Source organism: Crocodylus porosus, unplaced genomic scaffold, assembly GCF_001723895.1.
Source record: "Crocodylus porosus isolate Cpor-Errol unplaced genomic scaffold, CroPor_comp1, whole genome shotgun sequence".
Lineage (NCBI taxonomy): Eukaryota > Metazoa > Chordata > Crocodylia > Crocodylidae > Crocodylus > Crocodylus porosus.
Window position 1 is genome coordinate 163,677,860 of NW_017728886.1, and position 17,614 is coordinate 163,695,473.

Sequence of the window (17,614 nt, forward strand, 5' to 3'; positions counted from 1 at the left end):
ACAGTCCAGGTTTTTCATATACCCCTGAGCCCTAAGGATCATGGCAACTGTGATCCCCAGGGTCTGGGGTGGTTTCATGTATCCTTGAGCTCTAGGGAGCACAGATATTGCAATCTCTAGGGATGATGGCAGCATGAAACCCCCAGATCATGGTTGCTGTGATCCCTAGGGTTCAGGGGTGCAGGAAACCACCAGGGCTGAAGGATTGTTACAGGGCAATCCCCTCACCCAAAAACCCCTGGGGCTGGAGGATCATTGCAGGGGTGATCCTCTGGTTTTGGGAGTGCATGGGGCACACTCAGGTCACATCAAATCTCATCAAAACAGACTCTAAAGCTAGAGCTTTCAAATACAACAGAGTAAAACTGGGAGTGCATGGAGCTCTTAGCTGGGGGTCTTGCTTCTTGCTGGTGCAGGGGGAAACCTGGGGTCAGGGGTTCCCATACTTGGCAGAAGTCACAATTATGTGAATCATGTATTAGATCCCATCATGCCTTTCCCTGCACATGTACAAGAGGCCTTAGTAATATCCATGAAAAAGTGTCATAAATGCTGGGAGAGTGACATTTTTCATGGACAAGCTTAAAGTCATGTCTTTGTCCATGAAGACATGCCCCTCAAACTCAAAGAGAAACCAGAATTTCAGATAGACCTTGTTTATTTGAGAAATTAACTGCAACTAATCTGCGGTATTTGGGGCACAACATTAATTTTTCCAGCCTTATAAAAAAAGAACAAAAACCCCCCAAATTAAATACCTCTGTATTCCCACAAACAGCAGTCTGGCATTACAACTTAACAGTCTGGAGAAATACTTGTCAGTAATTAACATTTCAGTCAATTTTATGGTCTATCCTTTGGGCTCTGTCTATACTGTACAATGCAGTGCAGCACTGATGCCTGAGGTAGCTGTAACCAGCTAGCTTTGATAGAAGAATCTATCTAACAGTACAGTAGTAACACAAAGCATGAGCTAACTGAAAGACTAAAGGGAGTTCTGTGTTATCATGACTATAGACTGCTTCCAGTACTCAAGGTCCATGAGCTAGCTGCTAACTCAAGTTTCTCAACACTGCATTGCACTTTTCAGGGTAGATGTACCCTTAGTCTAGACTATGTTTCTGAGTGGTATTTATTAATTGATTATCCTATGAAAATATGAGAATCATTCTAAAGAGAAGCTGTTATTGTTCTGCCATACCTAACTGTATGGATCATTATGCATAAAGATTAGGCCTGTGCAAAGCCACTAGTATTTGCTTTGGATTCGGCCGATTTGGGGGACAGTGATTTGATTTGGTGATTCGAATCACTGTCCTGAATCGATTTGACTGAATCTGGTTCAGAGATTCAGACACCACTGAATTGGCCAAAACTCCAAATCAAAGAGGCCCCATCCCCTGCCCACTCTCCCAGCCCAATCAATGGATGCCCCACCTGGTCCCATCTTCCTGGCACCCAAAAAAAAAAAAGCCCTGAACTCACCAGCTCCTGTCATGTGGTGGGGGGCAATCCCTGCTGCCCCCACTGCCCCAGGCTGCATGAAGGCCTCTGCCACAAGCCCCCAGAGCCCCCAACAGCTGCTGCAGCATCTGGTGAGTGCAAGGCTTAATTTTTTTTTTAAAGAACTGGGAGCTAGGGCCAGGCAGGGCAACTACTGATGGGGCAGGGAGAGTGGGCAGGGGATGGAGACTTGTGGTAGAGCCCTCCACACAGGGTGGGGCAGTGGGGGGCAGCAGGGATTGCCTCCCCTCCAGGCAGCAGCTGGTGAGTGTGGGGCTTTTATGTTTTAAACAACCAGGATGCTAGGGCCAGGTGAGGCAGCTATTGATGGGGCTGGGAAAGCGGGCAGGCAGGCACTCAGGAGGGCTGGGGGAGCAGGCAGGGGATGGGGCCTGTTGAGGGTCCCCCCATGATCCCTTCCACCCTCCTCCAGCCCCCGCCCACCCCCTACTTACTGGCACGCAGGTCCGGGTCCAGATCCCTGCGGTGGTGAGTGGGGACTGCCCAAACCTCCAAAGCTCTCTAAATCTTTTCCAAATCGATTCAGAGAGCTTCAAATCGATTTGGACCTTTTTATTGGTCTCCCAATTTGATTTGGATTCAGAGATTCGGTCTCTGAATCGGGCTGAATCTCCTCTGAATTGAATCAGTACCCGAAGCTTTGCACAGCCCTAATAAAGATAATCTTGCATTGTCTGATATATTGTGATCAACAGCATGGTCTTTAACATGGTGATTTTTGTACTGCCTTTGTGTTGCTTTGCCATCCACAGCTTGTGCTGCTGCTTGCAGTCATGAAGGGTGTTCAACTAGATGACCTTTGAGGTCTCTTCCAGCCCTGTGATACTCCCTTAAACCTAGCTTTAAAAAGCAAATTACCTGGTGTCATCCATTGTGATTATAAATCAGAATTAATATTAGTTGTATTCAATATATTAGGAAATATTTTGTCATTTCCAAACCTAACACACTTCATCTACTTATGTATATAAAACATGCACCTTTTCCATGGCAAATGCTTGTATACTTGTTTACAAGGATTATTTGTATTAATGTGCTACAAACTTGCAGCCAAATATTTTAGAAGTTGCTAAAACTTATGAAGGAAAACAGGCTCTTATAAGAAGGCTAACATTAAACACAAAAATGGAGACATGGGAAATTGTAAAATACTCTTAGGCATCTTGGTCCTACTGTTTAATGTAGGAAGAAAATCCCCCCAGATTAAATGGAGAGAGAAACTGAAAAAAAACAGAAAATATGTAATAATATGTAATAGACAAAAGATTGTGGGACCCACTGATATAAGAGGATTCTGATTTTAAAAGGTCGAAACTCTTAAGTATTGGTATTCACATTTCTACTACTACTGTGGCTAAGTTTCTTGGATACACATTTTATGTTGACTTTTATCACTGGAAAATACAGTGTGATGTATAAGCAATAATAAAACATTGACCAAAATCCCATGAAATAAGGACTCATTTCAACACTTGGAACTTTTTATGATACTATAAAAGATCCAAGCAAATTGTAGTACACTTCTGAAAAGACCTATTATTTATCTAAAGAGCTGCATTCTGCCTTCAAGCTGTGCTGTTTTACAAATGAATTCTACTTTTAAACAAGCCTTCTGCGGCACTCCTTTTACAATCCTTGTAATACAGCAAATCTCCTTAGCTAACCACTTTCTTTTCCGTAAGAGATGCAATGTCTTGCAAGCAATGCCAGTATTTTATATTTTTTCATGCACTTCTTGGCTGAAAGGTAGTATGTAAGGGGTTAAGATGGAAACACAACTCTGCTGCCTTCCCAGTTCAAGAACTGATTTGATCATTCTTCAGGGATTCCCTCTCTTATGAGTCATTGTTAAGATAGACAGACTCCCCCACGCAAGGAGGCCCGGGTAATGCCATTCCTCAAGAGATTACAACAGCTGAGGGCCAGCCTTAAAAGAGAGCTCAGGACTTGTGCTTGGAAAAACATTCAGTTGACTACACTGTACTCAGCAGACTCAGACATTCTCCCTTCCCCCATTTTGCAATAACCAATTAACCATGCACCAACTATCAAGCTCTTAACTGTATTAGATCTATATTCAAGCATGGGGGTTTTGTACAAGTAAGGTTTACAGATACTGTTTAAATTAATAATGGATACAGTCTTTTTATTATTACAATTTTTCACCTGGCCTATGTCATTTGTAACAGCTGGAATCCTGTAGGGAGCTGCTACCCACTTAGAAACATGATTAACATACATTTTAAAAGCAAAAGTAACACCAGCAAAAGTGACTAATTTCTCTAGTAATCATTACAAATGTTAATAAGCTAGTTTTCTGGGGAATAGAGAGAGGGTGACTGCACATGTGCTCCATTTATGGCCCTGGTTCAGTTTATAAGTCGAGGCTGAATGACAAAGCACAGCTCACTGGTCGTAATGGTAGAAGGGATGGTAATTGGAATTACCATTTGGTTATTAATTGGAAATGAAATACTATATAGCAGAAGAACAATTAGAAAACTTATCATGGAGACCATGATGTATTAAACATTGTTTTAGATGTGCTGTGCTATATTAGGTAATGCTGTAAGTGAGGAACTAAGCTTAGGAAATCAAAACTAAAGGGAGAATAAATTAAGCAAGCAAACAATTTAATTTCCCTTCCCACACACCTCCACTATTTGGTTTAAGGGATTAATCATTTTACTGTGGAAAGCATATGCTCCTCTTGCTGCCTCTTGGGGTACCTCCAATCTCAGGCAGATTGTCTCACTTGAAAAGGCCTGTGACAAGGCTACTTTATAGAGATTCTAGCTAATGTGAGCTCAGTTTTGCAGACGTACAACCCCAGAGGTGCTGAGCACCTTTGACTCCTGTTAACTTTAAGAGCTGTTCAGCTTCTGCAGGAACTATTCAGCACCTTGAAAGATTGAGCCACCTGAGAGTACATAAATGAGAGCATTTTGTTATTCAATCATGACAAACCTACCAACATACTATTTAAGTTGGACAGTGAATTTCAACCTCAGAATGGACTCTTTTACTATAAACTTGTGAAATATTTCCCATGGATAACAGGATAGCTACTGATTGATAAGATGCTTTCTGGGGAAGGAAGGGATTGTTTCAATGTGACCCATATGTAGAGATGACTTTCCTTACCTGTGCTACCCACTTCTTACCATCCCATGCACCCAGAGAGTCCCACTTGCAGAACACCTGCTGTGAAGGGGTTTACTCTCCCAGCAGCAAATACATTGCTTGAGTTGTTATTTGTACTGGGATGTACTGAACATTATTTGATTCCTTATTACAAATTTTTAAAAAATCCTAAAAAAGAAATTTAATTTGGTTCTGAACCTAAGTTTGTTGTGCCCCAGGCTTCCTTGTCTTCAAGAGGATTTGCAGCTGAGTAAGAAGTTCAGGATCAGGCCCTTTTTTTGAAGAGAAGGCTGCATATTGTGCATCCTGCTTTCAGTGCATGCTGCTGAAGACTTTTATAAGCCCAGGCTATGCTACCTGAAGATGAGAGGGTAACTTCATCTTCCAAAATACACTTTGGGAACGACCTTTCAAAACTTTCCAGTGCAGTGAGAAAACAAGTAGAGAAAACAAGCATCAAAGAGGGCAACTATTAAGGCAGTTTCCTTCCTGTAATGAGTCAAAGCCAGGATTTCACTCTTGAAATGTCATTGTAAATCATTCGCATACACAGAAAACTATATGTAAATTAGACCTTCTCTTTTTCCCCCTCTCACCAAACAACTCAAAGCTTCAAAATGTATATGGATTGCAGTCTGGCCAGGTGAGAGTCACCTGGACTCTGCCAAAGAGCATAGCTCTGGGAAATCACTGGAGCCATGCTGAATTACACTAGCTGTGGCCTGTGACCCATGAACTTCAAATGAGGTACTCTTGCACCCATTTTCTTGTTAAGTTAAAATAAGTCTAGCCAGTTGTAAAATGTCAGAGAGGCTCACTGTTGCATTTCTTTGATTCAGTTAAGCTCTGCAGAGGCCAGAGGGAAGTAAATTCATATCTACTCTGATTGGTTAATGGAGGAAGACTCCCTTACTCAGCATGAACACACATCCCCCTCTGACATACTGTACAGTTAGCAATAGTCACATGGAGGTTAATGGCAATCTCCCTGGAACTTCATGAATGTCGAGGGTTAAACAGACGTCACGTGCAAGCCTGCACTGGAGTGGCTGTGAGACGCCGAGTGCTTGAGGAGTTCAGAAGACAGTTTAAAGTTCAGGGGGTTTTGACAGGCAGCTGTGGAATCCTTGGTTTGTGCCAGCGCCACGGAAACCCTTTCCAAAACAAGTCTGAAAACTATGCTTAACTCTCTCCTTTCAGAGTCTGACTTTTGCTCTGAGCTCTGTTCTAACTCCCTTCTCCTCAGGAACGCAAGACTATAGTTTGCATTATCATTATGTGAGCTACAATACCTATGGCAGGCAGGGATCCTTGGGTAAATCTGATATCTTTTATGAGACCAGCTCAAACAGTTGGAAAAATTCTTCTTGGCAAGTTTTTGGGTGTAAATACCCTTCGTGGAGCTGAGAAAGCATCCCAGGTAGCTCTCCACTATTTACCAGCTACTTTCATTCTCCTTCCCCCTCCGCAGCCTGTCTGTCACCCACTGACTCCTCAATTTACATCTTCACTGACTGGTTTTCTTGCACGCATACCAGCCTCTGGCTTCTTTACTATTCATTCCATCCAGGAAGAGCACACACACCAACTGCAAAAGCTTCCTAAGCCTTATGAAGGGTATTTATACCCAAAAGCTTGCTAAGAAGAATTTTCCCAACTATTTGAGTTGGTCTAATAAAAGATATCAGATTTACCCAAAGAACTGTGTCTGCCTATGTCCTTAGACCAACGCGACTACAACCTACACCCACAATACCTATGGATGTTTTATGCCAGAGAAGGTACTAGAGGTGCCATCAAGTCCCACTGATTTTAAATGTGTATTGGGGGCACCTGGCATCTCAGAAAATCACTCCCAGAAAATATCACCTTGATGGGTAAAAGGTGGGGAAAAGACAAATCCTGGTTTCATAGTTTCATAGTAGTTAGGGGTCAGAAGGGACCTGAATAGATCATCTAGTCTAACCCCCCACCACCGGCCAGAGCACACGCTAGGATCCCACGACCCCAGACAGGTGTTTGTCCAAACTCTTTTTGAATTTACCCAAGGTAGGAGTGAGGACCACTTCCATAGGAAGTTGGTTCCAGATCCTAGCCACCCTAACAGTGAAATAGTGCCTCCTAATCTCTAACCTGAACCTGTTCTCCAGCAGCTTCTGGCCATTGTTGCTTGTCACCCCAAGTGCTGCTGGGGGGAATAGGGCCCTTCCTATTTGCTGCTGATCTCCCCTAACGAATTTGTAGGCAGCCACCAATCCCCCCTCAGCCTCCGCTAGCTGAGGCTGAACAGGTACAGGTCCCTCAGCCTCTCCTCATAGGGCCTGTGCTGCTGCCCTCCAACTAAGCAGGTGGCCCTCCTCTGAACCCTCTCAAGGCAGGCCACATCCTCCTTAAAGTGCGGTGCCCAGAACTGGACGCGGTACTCCAATTGCAGCCTGACCAATGTCGCGTAGAGGGGGAGTATCATCTCTCTGGACCGGCTTGAGGTGCATCTTTGGATGTACAACAAGATGTGGTTGGCTTTGCTGGCTGCGGTCTGGCATTGGCAGCTCATATTCGTCTTGGAGTCAATAATGACTCCAAGATCCCTTTCCACTTCTGTGCTCACAAGAGGGGAGCTCCCCAGTGTGTATGTATGCTGTGGATTCCTTCTCCCCAGGTGCAGCACCCTGCATTTGTCTACATTGAACCCCATCCTGTTACCATCCGCCCACTTCTGTAGTCTGTCTAAATCCAATTGCAGCCTCTCTCTCCCTTCCAGCATGCCTACCTCTCCCCACATCTTGGTGTCATCAGCAAACTTGGACAATGTGTTTTCCACCCCCTTGTCCAAATCCAGGGATTTAGTTACCTGGTCATAAAAGGCTGTTAGGTTGGTCTGGCAGGACCTGCCTTTGATGAACCCATCTTGATTTCCCCTAGGCATTATCTTCCCTGCTGGCCTCTCACAGATGTGATCCTGATAATTTTTTCAAGGATTTTCCCCAAGACTGATGTGAAGCTTATGGGCCTATAGTTTCCTGGGTCCTCATTTCTCCCTTTCTTATAAATGGGGATCACATTAGCTAGTTTCCAATCTCTGGACACCTGGCCTGTGGACCATGATCACTTGTACAGCCAGGCAAGGGCACAGCAATGACCCCCACCAGCTCTCTCAACACCTGTGGGTGGAGGGCATCAGGTCCCGCAGATTTAAAAACATCCAACCCTTCCAGAAGATCCCTAACTACATCTGTGCAGACCCAAGGCCTGGCAGTGCTATCCCCAAGACTGCCACTACCTGTGGTGGGAGAGCTGTCCTGGTCCCTGTCCAAGAAAACAGAGGCAAAGAACTTGTTAAAAATTTCGGCTTTCTCGTCTGGCGTAGCCACAAGATTAGCATTTGAGTTTAACAGGGACCCTACATTATCTGGTGCCCTCTTCTTACTCCCAATGTATTTGAAGAAGGACTTTTTGTTGTCCTTAATCCTGGTTGCTAGCCTGAGCTCCACCTCTGCCTTGACCTTCCTAATGGCCCTCCTACACCCATGGGCCAAGGAAGAGTATTCCTCCTTGCTGATAGCCCCTCTCTTACACTGGGTGTGTGCCTCCCTTTTGGCCCTCAGGCATTCTCGAATGCTTTTGCTGAGCCATGGGGGTTTCAGAGCACTCTTACCCCCCTTCTTTCTCTTGGGGGTTGTCACACTCTGAGCCTGGAAGATTGTCCCCTTAAGGTACGACCGTCCCTCTCGTGGATTCCCATATCCTCTACCTTTTGGGTTGTTAAAGGTCAAATGAAATTGTTCTTTTGAAATGAATGAGCCTGCATCAGGCAAGTTTTTGACATTGCTAATCCTCTTAAATGAACAGCTAATAAATTATCAAAGCCCTTCAAGGCTTACAGTCTCTATAAACTTAGCTTTGACGTTTAAAGGCCTCTATTGTTATTAAAAACATCACCACAAAAAGAAAAACAGCACACACACAACACCATGTTGTCAATAATGCGTTTCTCACCCCCCACTATAAAAAGGTTCAACAGGAAAAAGCTTCTTGCAAATTTTCACACTAAAATGTCATGTAAAGCTTAGAATGCCTTTGGCTAAAACAATAAAATATCCTGCCAGGCAAAAGTGTGGTTTGCTACAAAAATAAACTCCAAACTCTCACTTTCAATGCCACAATTGTCTACTTAATACTAAAACTGCTGGTAGGCAAAACCAAAGCATTAGGTAGAGCTGAGATCACCTGCACAGATCCACCCAGTAACGTGAAAAACTTTATGTGCAGAAAGAAACGTGATAACACATCACATAATCACAACTTAGTAAAGAAAAATCAATTGGATTTTAAAATCAGGCTTAATATAATTTCAAAGACAATACCTGGTGCTTTCTCCACAAAGATGACTTTGGAGTCTTGCAGAAAGTTATGGCCAGAAAGTATCATTTTTTTCCCTCCAATCACAGGAAAGCTGTCAGTACTTTGCTTTTCCACCAGAGGCAGTTCTTGGGCAGATCTTTGGGCTAGCAAGTTATAGAGGGTGGGGAAGAAATAACCACAAACACATACAGAAAAATAAATAGCATTTCTTAGTAAGTGACCCAACATTTAGTCTCATTAGACAAACTGAATTTGTTATAGAAATCAAAGAAAGGTCAGGAGATCTTCAGGAACTCAGTACTCAGTTGGTTTTAAGTGCCTTAATTATACACCTTGCTATTATATATAATACTTTGAATTCAAAAGTATCATAACCTGCTGTTTAAATAGCTAGTTTGTTCTGTAATACTTAAAAATGTGTGTTTAGTTTAAAAAGAATTTCCCCATCCAAAATGTAAAGCAATATTTGATTGTGTATCTGCCAAAAGTATATATATGATAATTTGTATATGTACAAGTCTCTGAATATAGGGATTGAAATTCTGCAGAATGTCTCACTGTAGTCATGGGCTCAGTAACCCAGTAACAGTCACAGCCCAGAGAGCTGTGTTTTTATGTTTAATGCTTTCGTTAAGTTCTGAGTGCCAAGCTGCATGAGGACCATGCAAACAGTATCTTACATCCTTGTGGCACATGTTTTATCATTCTTGACAGAGGTATTCATCTAGCATGTTGTATTCATCTAGCATGTCTGTACTTCAAGGGATAATGTGATATTTTATCTGGCGTACATGGGTCCTTCTGGTGTCACATGTACAAAGAGATGTATGGAGTTTTGACACCTACTCTTAGTCCAGATTCTGTACTTGAAATAACATTTAAACTTTTCTCAGCTGCTGGTCAAAATTAAAGATCTTTTTCTGGAGGGTGATAGGAGCAGATAATACAGTATACTTTTACTCAGTCCACAGTCCCTCCAAGTGCATCCTCTGACTCACGTGACACATAGATCTACCCAGCTTCATTTTTATTGGTATATTAATCTGGCATGCTTTCACATCGGAGTGGTTCAGGGTATGCACCTCCTAAACTTGCATTACCACATGATCTTACTACCATTGATGCCAACTGCAGAATTCTCAATGACTAACTGGAGCAGAAGCAGATTGTAACTGCTCATGTTTTACAATGTGCACTTTATTCTAGAATTTGTCCCTTCACAAATTTAATCTTAAACAATTCCAAAATGAGGACAGAGTTTAAAAATGTTTGTGTTGTTGATAGACTGCATGGACTATGCCAATTTGTGCCAAGCTAGCTCTTAGTAGTAAAACGACTGCTACTCTTCATAGACAGGACAGCCTATCCTTTGCCTAGGAAAAAAGTCACACTTTCTTAAATGAGATCAGCTGGGGGAGGAAAGAGTCTGTACTGTAGGAAAAAGGGGATCTGACCTTAGGGTCTGATAGAGCACACTTGTTCCTTGTAGTAGAGATGCCCTTTACTGAGGTTTTTCTTGTAGGGGCATCGAGGGTGCAGACAGAAGTGCAGCTCTCAGCTGTAACTCAGAACAAGTTTTTACAAAGTGTTCTGAGTTACAGCATTGCCCCAGACCAAACACAAGTTCACTAGGTAGAGGGGAATCTAGTTGGGGCTGGGAACCTGTAGCTAGGTTCCCATAGCAATGGCCAGGCTCTTTGCCGGTGCTAAATGTTTTCAGAATGGGAGGGGGGAAAGGCAGCAGAGGGAGCTCGTTCTCAGGGCTCCCTGGCTGGTGCTGAAGGGTGAGGGTGGTGAATTGGAGCTCCCCCACCTTGCAGGGGGGGAGCTGCAGTATACCTGCCCCAGCCTCTAGGAAGGGCTGAAGCCCCCCCAGACTGAACTCCCTCTGCTCCCTTTTCCCCCTCCCATTCGGAAAACAGTGACAGGCTGGGAGCTCAGCAGACACAAGTTACAAAAGGCACTACATTCTGTGACTTCTTTATCTGATACCTCATGCAAAAAGGGGTCAGATTTTCACTCAATTGGACATTTTTGAAGCTGTTTGCTGCTGTGCACTTGTGTTTGGTCACAGCTATCAACTGCTTTTTGTGGCCAGATCAGGAGAAAATTTTCACTTCTGTCTGCACCTCCAAAGGGTAGGTTGTGTGCTCTCAAAAGCTCCAGCATCTTTCCTGGAGGTGGCACAGAGTAGTGGCAGGTTCTGACACCACCAAGAGTTGACGCTGTGGCAGACAGATGGTGGAAATCACAGAGCCTTGTTGTAAAGGAGGCTGTGGGTGAGACCCTGAGATGATTTGGAAAGGAGGGTGAGACCCAAAGATGACCTGATTTTGAATTGTTTTGCTGTTTCTAAGGAGACAACAGGACAAAGGGCCATGGGAACAGATCTTGTGCAAGTTTAGTTTGTTAGAATAAGTGTCTAAACTTTTGGCTGAGAGGTTGAATCCAATGCAACCTCCAAAAGCTTTGCAAGTTCTACCCAGAAGTAGAAACAACGGGAGTTAGAATGAAACTTGACTTTGAGGAGCTACATGAGAACTGTCAAGCCAAACAAAGCAAAAGGCTGTTCCTGTGTTTTAAAGATTCAGAGAACAAGAATGAAATGGGAGTCTTAATGGATGGAAAATGCATCCATTAGTAAATCTGAGAGGCTTATAAAGTGTAGCTTATTCTATCTAAAAGAGCCCAAGGCTGAACCCCAGTTCATAGAACTGCAACAAGCTTTCACTAATGCAGCCATTTTAAATATCTAGCTAGCTTCTCATCAAATCATCAAATGGGCTTTTTTTTTTCTTTGGTGAGGGGGGGAGTTGTGGGAGAAGGGAGGGATGGAGATGTGGCCAGATAGGAGCTCTCCAAAACTTTTTTATAGCAGTTACCCTCAGAAAGGGCCTTAGCATAAAGGAACTTGCCTAGGTCACTTGTGGATCAAATACCAGCTTAACACCGCAGACCAAATATTGTTTTGCCAAGGAAACACACATATTTTTGACGAGTTCCATAAGAACCAGACAACGGACAAATGCAATAAAACAAAATTTAACATGCAGACAGTAAAAGCTCCATGTCAGGCAACTGGCTGTGCAATACCTGGCAAGAGTAATAGGTCTGTTACTACTTACAACACTCAATAGGATTGGACGCTACTTGCAGAGAAAGAGTTCTCCCATTGGCTTGTGGGATATGAACTCGGAAGACCAGCCGCACTCGTGTATTCTTCCTTCCGATGTCTGTTTCTCCTTTTCGTAGTTCAATGTCTGAATTTCTAAGTTTTAATATTCCCGCACAATCAATGCTGTTCAAAATAAAACACAGAGCGGTTCAACTAAATCTTTTCAGAGTTCAGATGCAAGTGCAAATTTTCTATCCTCTTTCCCCTGCTTATTTTTTTAAAACTAAGCCTCCTCCCAGAGACCTCAAGGGAACTTTGGGACAAATATTAGCACTACACAGGAGTTTTCAAATAGTGCCAATTAATAAGATTAGACTTGCAAACATCCCTTGGCTTAAGTCTTACCATGAGTGGCTCCACTGGGGCTACTCACAAGAATAAGTGCTACATGCAGTAGGATTTGCAAAGTTCTCTGCAGGCATCTCTTTGAGAAGGCAAAAATATACAGTAGATGTAGAAGCTTTGCACTACTGACCCAATGCACAAAGAAATACTAATTATTTTTTGGTTGACACATTTAAAGACTATTACAGTGGTGAGCAATGTAACATAAAAAGGAACAAACAGGAGTTCATCATCATTGTATTTAAACATTTCTAATCATTTCCATTACTAGCATTTTAGTTAAGAATCATTCTTAGTTTCCATTGCATGGTTTTAAAGGTTGATTCTGCAAATACTTCCTATAGAGCTATGTGCTTCTTGAAGAATTTATGGACGATCAGAATCTCAAAGCACTTTTTAAAAACCTTTTAAAAAATGGTTAACAGAGAAATTCTAAAAACAGAACTTTGAATTGAAATTTGGTGCAGTTTAAATCCAGTGTAAGTTCTTGAAGATGAAGAAAATATTTTGTTTTAATCAGGCAAATCATATATTGTGATTTCTGGCTTTTTTTGTTTTATAGATAAGTCTACTGGCTGGACTTTCTGCCAAAACAAAATTAAACATCACAGAACATTAGTTCATAGTACTAATAAGAAAAACACTAAAAATACATTAAAAATGCAGAACTACTTAAATTTTGGACCTTATTATTGTATTATTGCATGGCAATTCCTTTTAAAATATTAATGTCTAACGTGCCTTTTATTATACTGGATATGCACAGTATAATTTTATACATGTGAAAAATAAGATAAGTCAGTAAGCATGTAAATACATTAAACTGTTTCATTTTCTCCTTCCAGACTTCTTGTATCACTTCTGAAGCAAACAAAACTAAAACAGTCCTCTTCAATAGTATGCTTTGCAAATGAGGACTGTGGAAGATTCCCCAATATTGTGCTTTTACTACTTATTAGATTAATAGGTTTCATAGGAAGAAAGGCCATCACTGACAAGCTTAAAAGATGCTGTGTCACTAATGAATAAATTAAAAGCTCTTAACAATATATATTTACATAAGAAGTCCTAAGAGATATATGATATTCAAGGGAACATCAAAATCCAATATAATAATTGATATAATACAAAGAAATACACATTTTACTGTAAAGCATGTTATCTTTTTATTATTATTAAAAAGCAGACAAAGGACTTTACCCACAGTTACTCAAGCTTCCAATTTAAGATCCTAATACAGCCAAGCACTTAAACTCATGCCTAAGTTTAAGCGTCTGAATACGCATTTGAAGTCAAGGGGACTATTCATATACCCAAAAGTTAAGCAACTGCTCAAGTGCTTTGGAAAAGGCAAATAGGATGATTCAAGTAAATGTTTTGCAGAATTGAGGCCTACTTGAACAAATGAAAGTGAGAAAAGCTTTGTGCTCACCCTTACACACCTTGTTAATATTCCACAAAGGAAGTCTGGGACTCTGAGCTATAACAATATAGAGCTTTGGGGTGCCAAGTGGTGGAGTTCTACTATAGCCTTGCTAACGTGCTGGAGAAATGTTTTAGTTCTGACACCAGATATGTTCAGCCACCTTTATGATAATGATGACAGCAAGAGAAAAATTAATAATGCTCCAGATGGCCAAAAAATGACTTGAACTGGTCAAACCAAGGGCCCAATTAATACTCTGCTCACATAAATTCATGCAGCATCATTAAGCTCAATGGAGATGCACCAATTTACAACAGTAGAGAATCTGACCAAGCATTTTGCAAGGCAATTGTGCTATAAAATAAAATGAAAGGCAAGAACCCTGAATCTTTAGTGTAATCACCCTGGTCTCGACTAACCCATTCATAAACCTCACTCTGGCTGCTGTATGTATGTGGTGCATTTCAGAATATTGTCCAATCCAATGCAAAGTGATTTCTAACAACGGCGCTTCTAATAACTGCAACAGAAAGAGGTAAACATGGAGATACAGATTTAGTCTGCATCTTCTTAGCTTCAAAACAGGGTTACTTCATACTTCTTAGTTAGGTTACTTAGGTTAATTAGTTATTTTCCTAAGTATATGAATGTTGTGGGTGAAATTTGGGTTCTGCTTGAAGTCACTGTGTGTGCTCAGTTTCAGTGTGGCCAAAATTACACTGTATACATTTACACAGACATTCACTTAGTTGGGTTCTCTGCACCACTTAAGACTAGTGTGGTGGTTTAAATGATATGGCAGGCCTCAGATAAGCCATGTGCATTAGGATGAAAGTTACTATATTGTGTGAGCATGAAGTTTGCTTGTGTGCAGAGGGCCAGTGCACAATTAAAATCTCACTTGAACTCTAATTTGGTAATTATATGATGGATAGGTCTTGATGCCTCCACTCTGCAGAGGGCTGAACTTTACCCTTAGCAACTTCCATCATCAGAATACCTTGTATTTGTCTCTCAATATCATCCTTGCCACTTTTATTTCTAATTGTTTGGTTTCTAATCTGACCTGTTATTGTCTCCACTCCAACAGTGTAATTGCAAGACAATAACAGTTCTCTCTAATGAATACGAGATGTTCTGCTTTTTTCACTGACAGCTGGATTATTTGGGGGAAAAACTTTTTGCAAGATCTCTCTTCTCCTAAACCAGAGATGAGTTTTAACAAGCTCTGTTCCTTGTAGTTCTGCATACAGAAGTAAATAGGTGTCATGTTTAGGAACTAAATGCAGGATCTGAGGTAGGAGATATTTACAGCTTGGTAACTGAGCTACTTATTTTAAATGGCAAATAAGCACATTGGCTGAAACTCTAGAATGAAACTAATCAGTTGTCATAAATATTTGCAAAGTTTATTTAGGCATTAAACTGATTAGGGGCAGTTTGTTCTACCAAACCTTTAGAAACCTGCTAGGAAGATGGATTATTTCTAGGATTGAGCATAAAAAAGAGAAAAATGCAGCATAAAGTCAAAAAAAAGAAAAGAAATAAAGAATGAAAAGAAAAATCGTAATGGGCAGCCTGGAAAGAAACTGCTAGACAGTCGGGTTCACTGTTTGGTTCTTACATTGCTCTCATGTTGTTTTCTTGCATGAGTGGAATTTCCAAGACTTTGGTGTTGGAAAGTATTGTTTCTTGGCTGGTGGTAGAAACGGTCTTCCCTGTGATTCGATGAACCTGGTAGAAGGCATGGGGTCGCAGCAGGCGGTCGTCTGCAGTCCCAATGAACAGCTGTAGCGTGAGCGGCTCACTTTCTAAGTAACCATGTAGCTGGCAAGAGAACAGAAAACTCCTACTAAGCACCATACACATAAACTGCTAGGAATCAATTAATTTTTTATAACCAAGAGAGTCTAATTCAAGGAGAAAACTTGTGACAGGTGCTACGTGTTAAGCCCCCCTTTTTCCTGTAATGTAATATTGGTACAATAAAAAGGTACACTTAGAAAACGTCTCATTATTCTAAATGACTTTAGGCACTTTAGTTTGAGCTAGCCTTTGAACAGTTTTGCTGCAGGCATTCAGAAACTTTGTATTAATTCTGTAACAGCATTCTGTGAAATACAATGGAGTCAATGTTCCTCCAGCAAACTGAAGGCAACAAAACCAATGGACTTGAAATTAGAATAGACCACAGCTCATCCCTGAATTCCCTGTATTGCCCTGGCAGCACTAGCAAGCTGCTGGTTAGGTCATTTTTTCTTGATCAATTCTATGCTGCCAAATCCTGACCAGGATAGATTGGGAATATATTTTATATACACACTCATTCATAAAGTTTGTAAAATTCTTGGAAAACTGCACACAAATCCCACTAAGGTCACTGGGCTGAAGTAAAGTTTTATCCATCAATCTTGTCCACAGACTCATTTCTGGTATCTGTTGGTGAGACACAAGAATTGGCCCAGAATATCTAGCCTCGCTTACTCTGCTGCAACTAGATTAGCAATGTTACTGCACTGATAGAATCACTCTGGATTTATACTGGTGTAAGACACATCAACATTTGATCTACCAGCATGGATGTATAACCCTAAATTAGCCACATAAAACTTTGTATTAATTCTGTAACAGCATTGCATTAAGCTATTGGCTATTAGGCTACCACTAGCACTACTAGGCTATCAGCTCCAATAGTCTGACATCTCTAACATCAGTTCTATGCTTGATACCTGAATAAATGTCTTTATTTAAATGCAATCTAAATGAGAATATTGTAGATTCTGATTTGCAAAGAGTGACTTTAATGGGATACAAACTTAGTTTGACAACTGCTGTGTTGGCTCACCTAGTGGATCCGTCACCTTCAGATTATGAGGGTCTGAGGTCAGAATTTTGGCTGCAGTAATATGCAGCATTCATGAGCCTTGAAAATTCAGGCAACTAATGGAGGTGTTATTAGGAGGGCACGTAATAGGAGGAAGTTTCCTAATTGGTTAAGTCTGCTCTAGTGTCTGGCTACAATTGGCAGACAGGAGGAATGAGGAACTGGTGATGACTCATATCACTAATGCTGTGCCAAACTAAGTCCAGTGTTGCATGCAAAATGTGAGCAAGTCAGGCACAAAGGGCTTCACTGGTTTTCTCTTCTTGGTGTTGTAGGCTATATAGTCAAAGGTATGACTATAGCATGTGCAGACATACCAGAGACAGCTTTCACCTTTAGTACTGACAGCACTGACACTGCTGAAACAGTCACTGGATGTTAGTGCAGGCTAGCCTTGCCATTAGTGTTTGTACCTAGGACTTTAAAGCCTATTGTCACTGCTTTTTCTCTACTATCATGACCCGAGCTAGTGACATTGAACCTGGCTTCATTATACCTGCCTGTGCTACAGTTCCACTATTGAGTGCAGCTTAGACCCAACATTTGTCTCAAAGCCAAGATGCATCCCAATTAGCTCATTACTGTCAGACACAAAGAAATTATAAAAAAAACCCCACTTTACTCTTTGGCTGCTGAACTCATCCCTATACCAGAGAGACTCTAACAGATATGCAGGAGCCTATAAGGAGAGTTTCCCACTATTTCATAAGCTACACAACTGTGCACCAGACATATTTGTTTAGTTTCCTCTAAT

The 17,614-nt window shown here is 41.5% G+C and overlaps 1 protein-coding gene across 2 annotated transcripts in view; it reads right to left on the reverse strand.

Annotated features, from left to right (window-relative positions):
- The window catches only part of NFATC1 (nuclear factor of activated T-cells 1), a 149,381-nt gene that overhangs the window by 74,816 nt on the left and 56,951 nt on the right, over positions 1 to 17,614 (reverse strand). For both annotated transcript variants that reach the window (XM_019544718.1, XM_019544727.1), the window contains exons 4-6: positions 15,601 to 15,803; positions 12,156 to 12,328; positions 9,033 to 9,173 (exon numbers count right to left, since the gene is read on the reverse strand). In XM_019544718.1, coding sequence (XP_019400263.1) covers positions 9,033 to 9,173; positions 12,156 to 12,328; positions 15,601 to 15,803 — 517 coding nt within the window. The remainder of the gene's footprint in view (positions 1 to 9,032; positions 9,174 to 12,155; positions 12,329 to 15,600; positions 15,804 to 17,614) is intronic.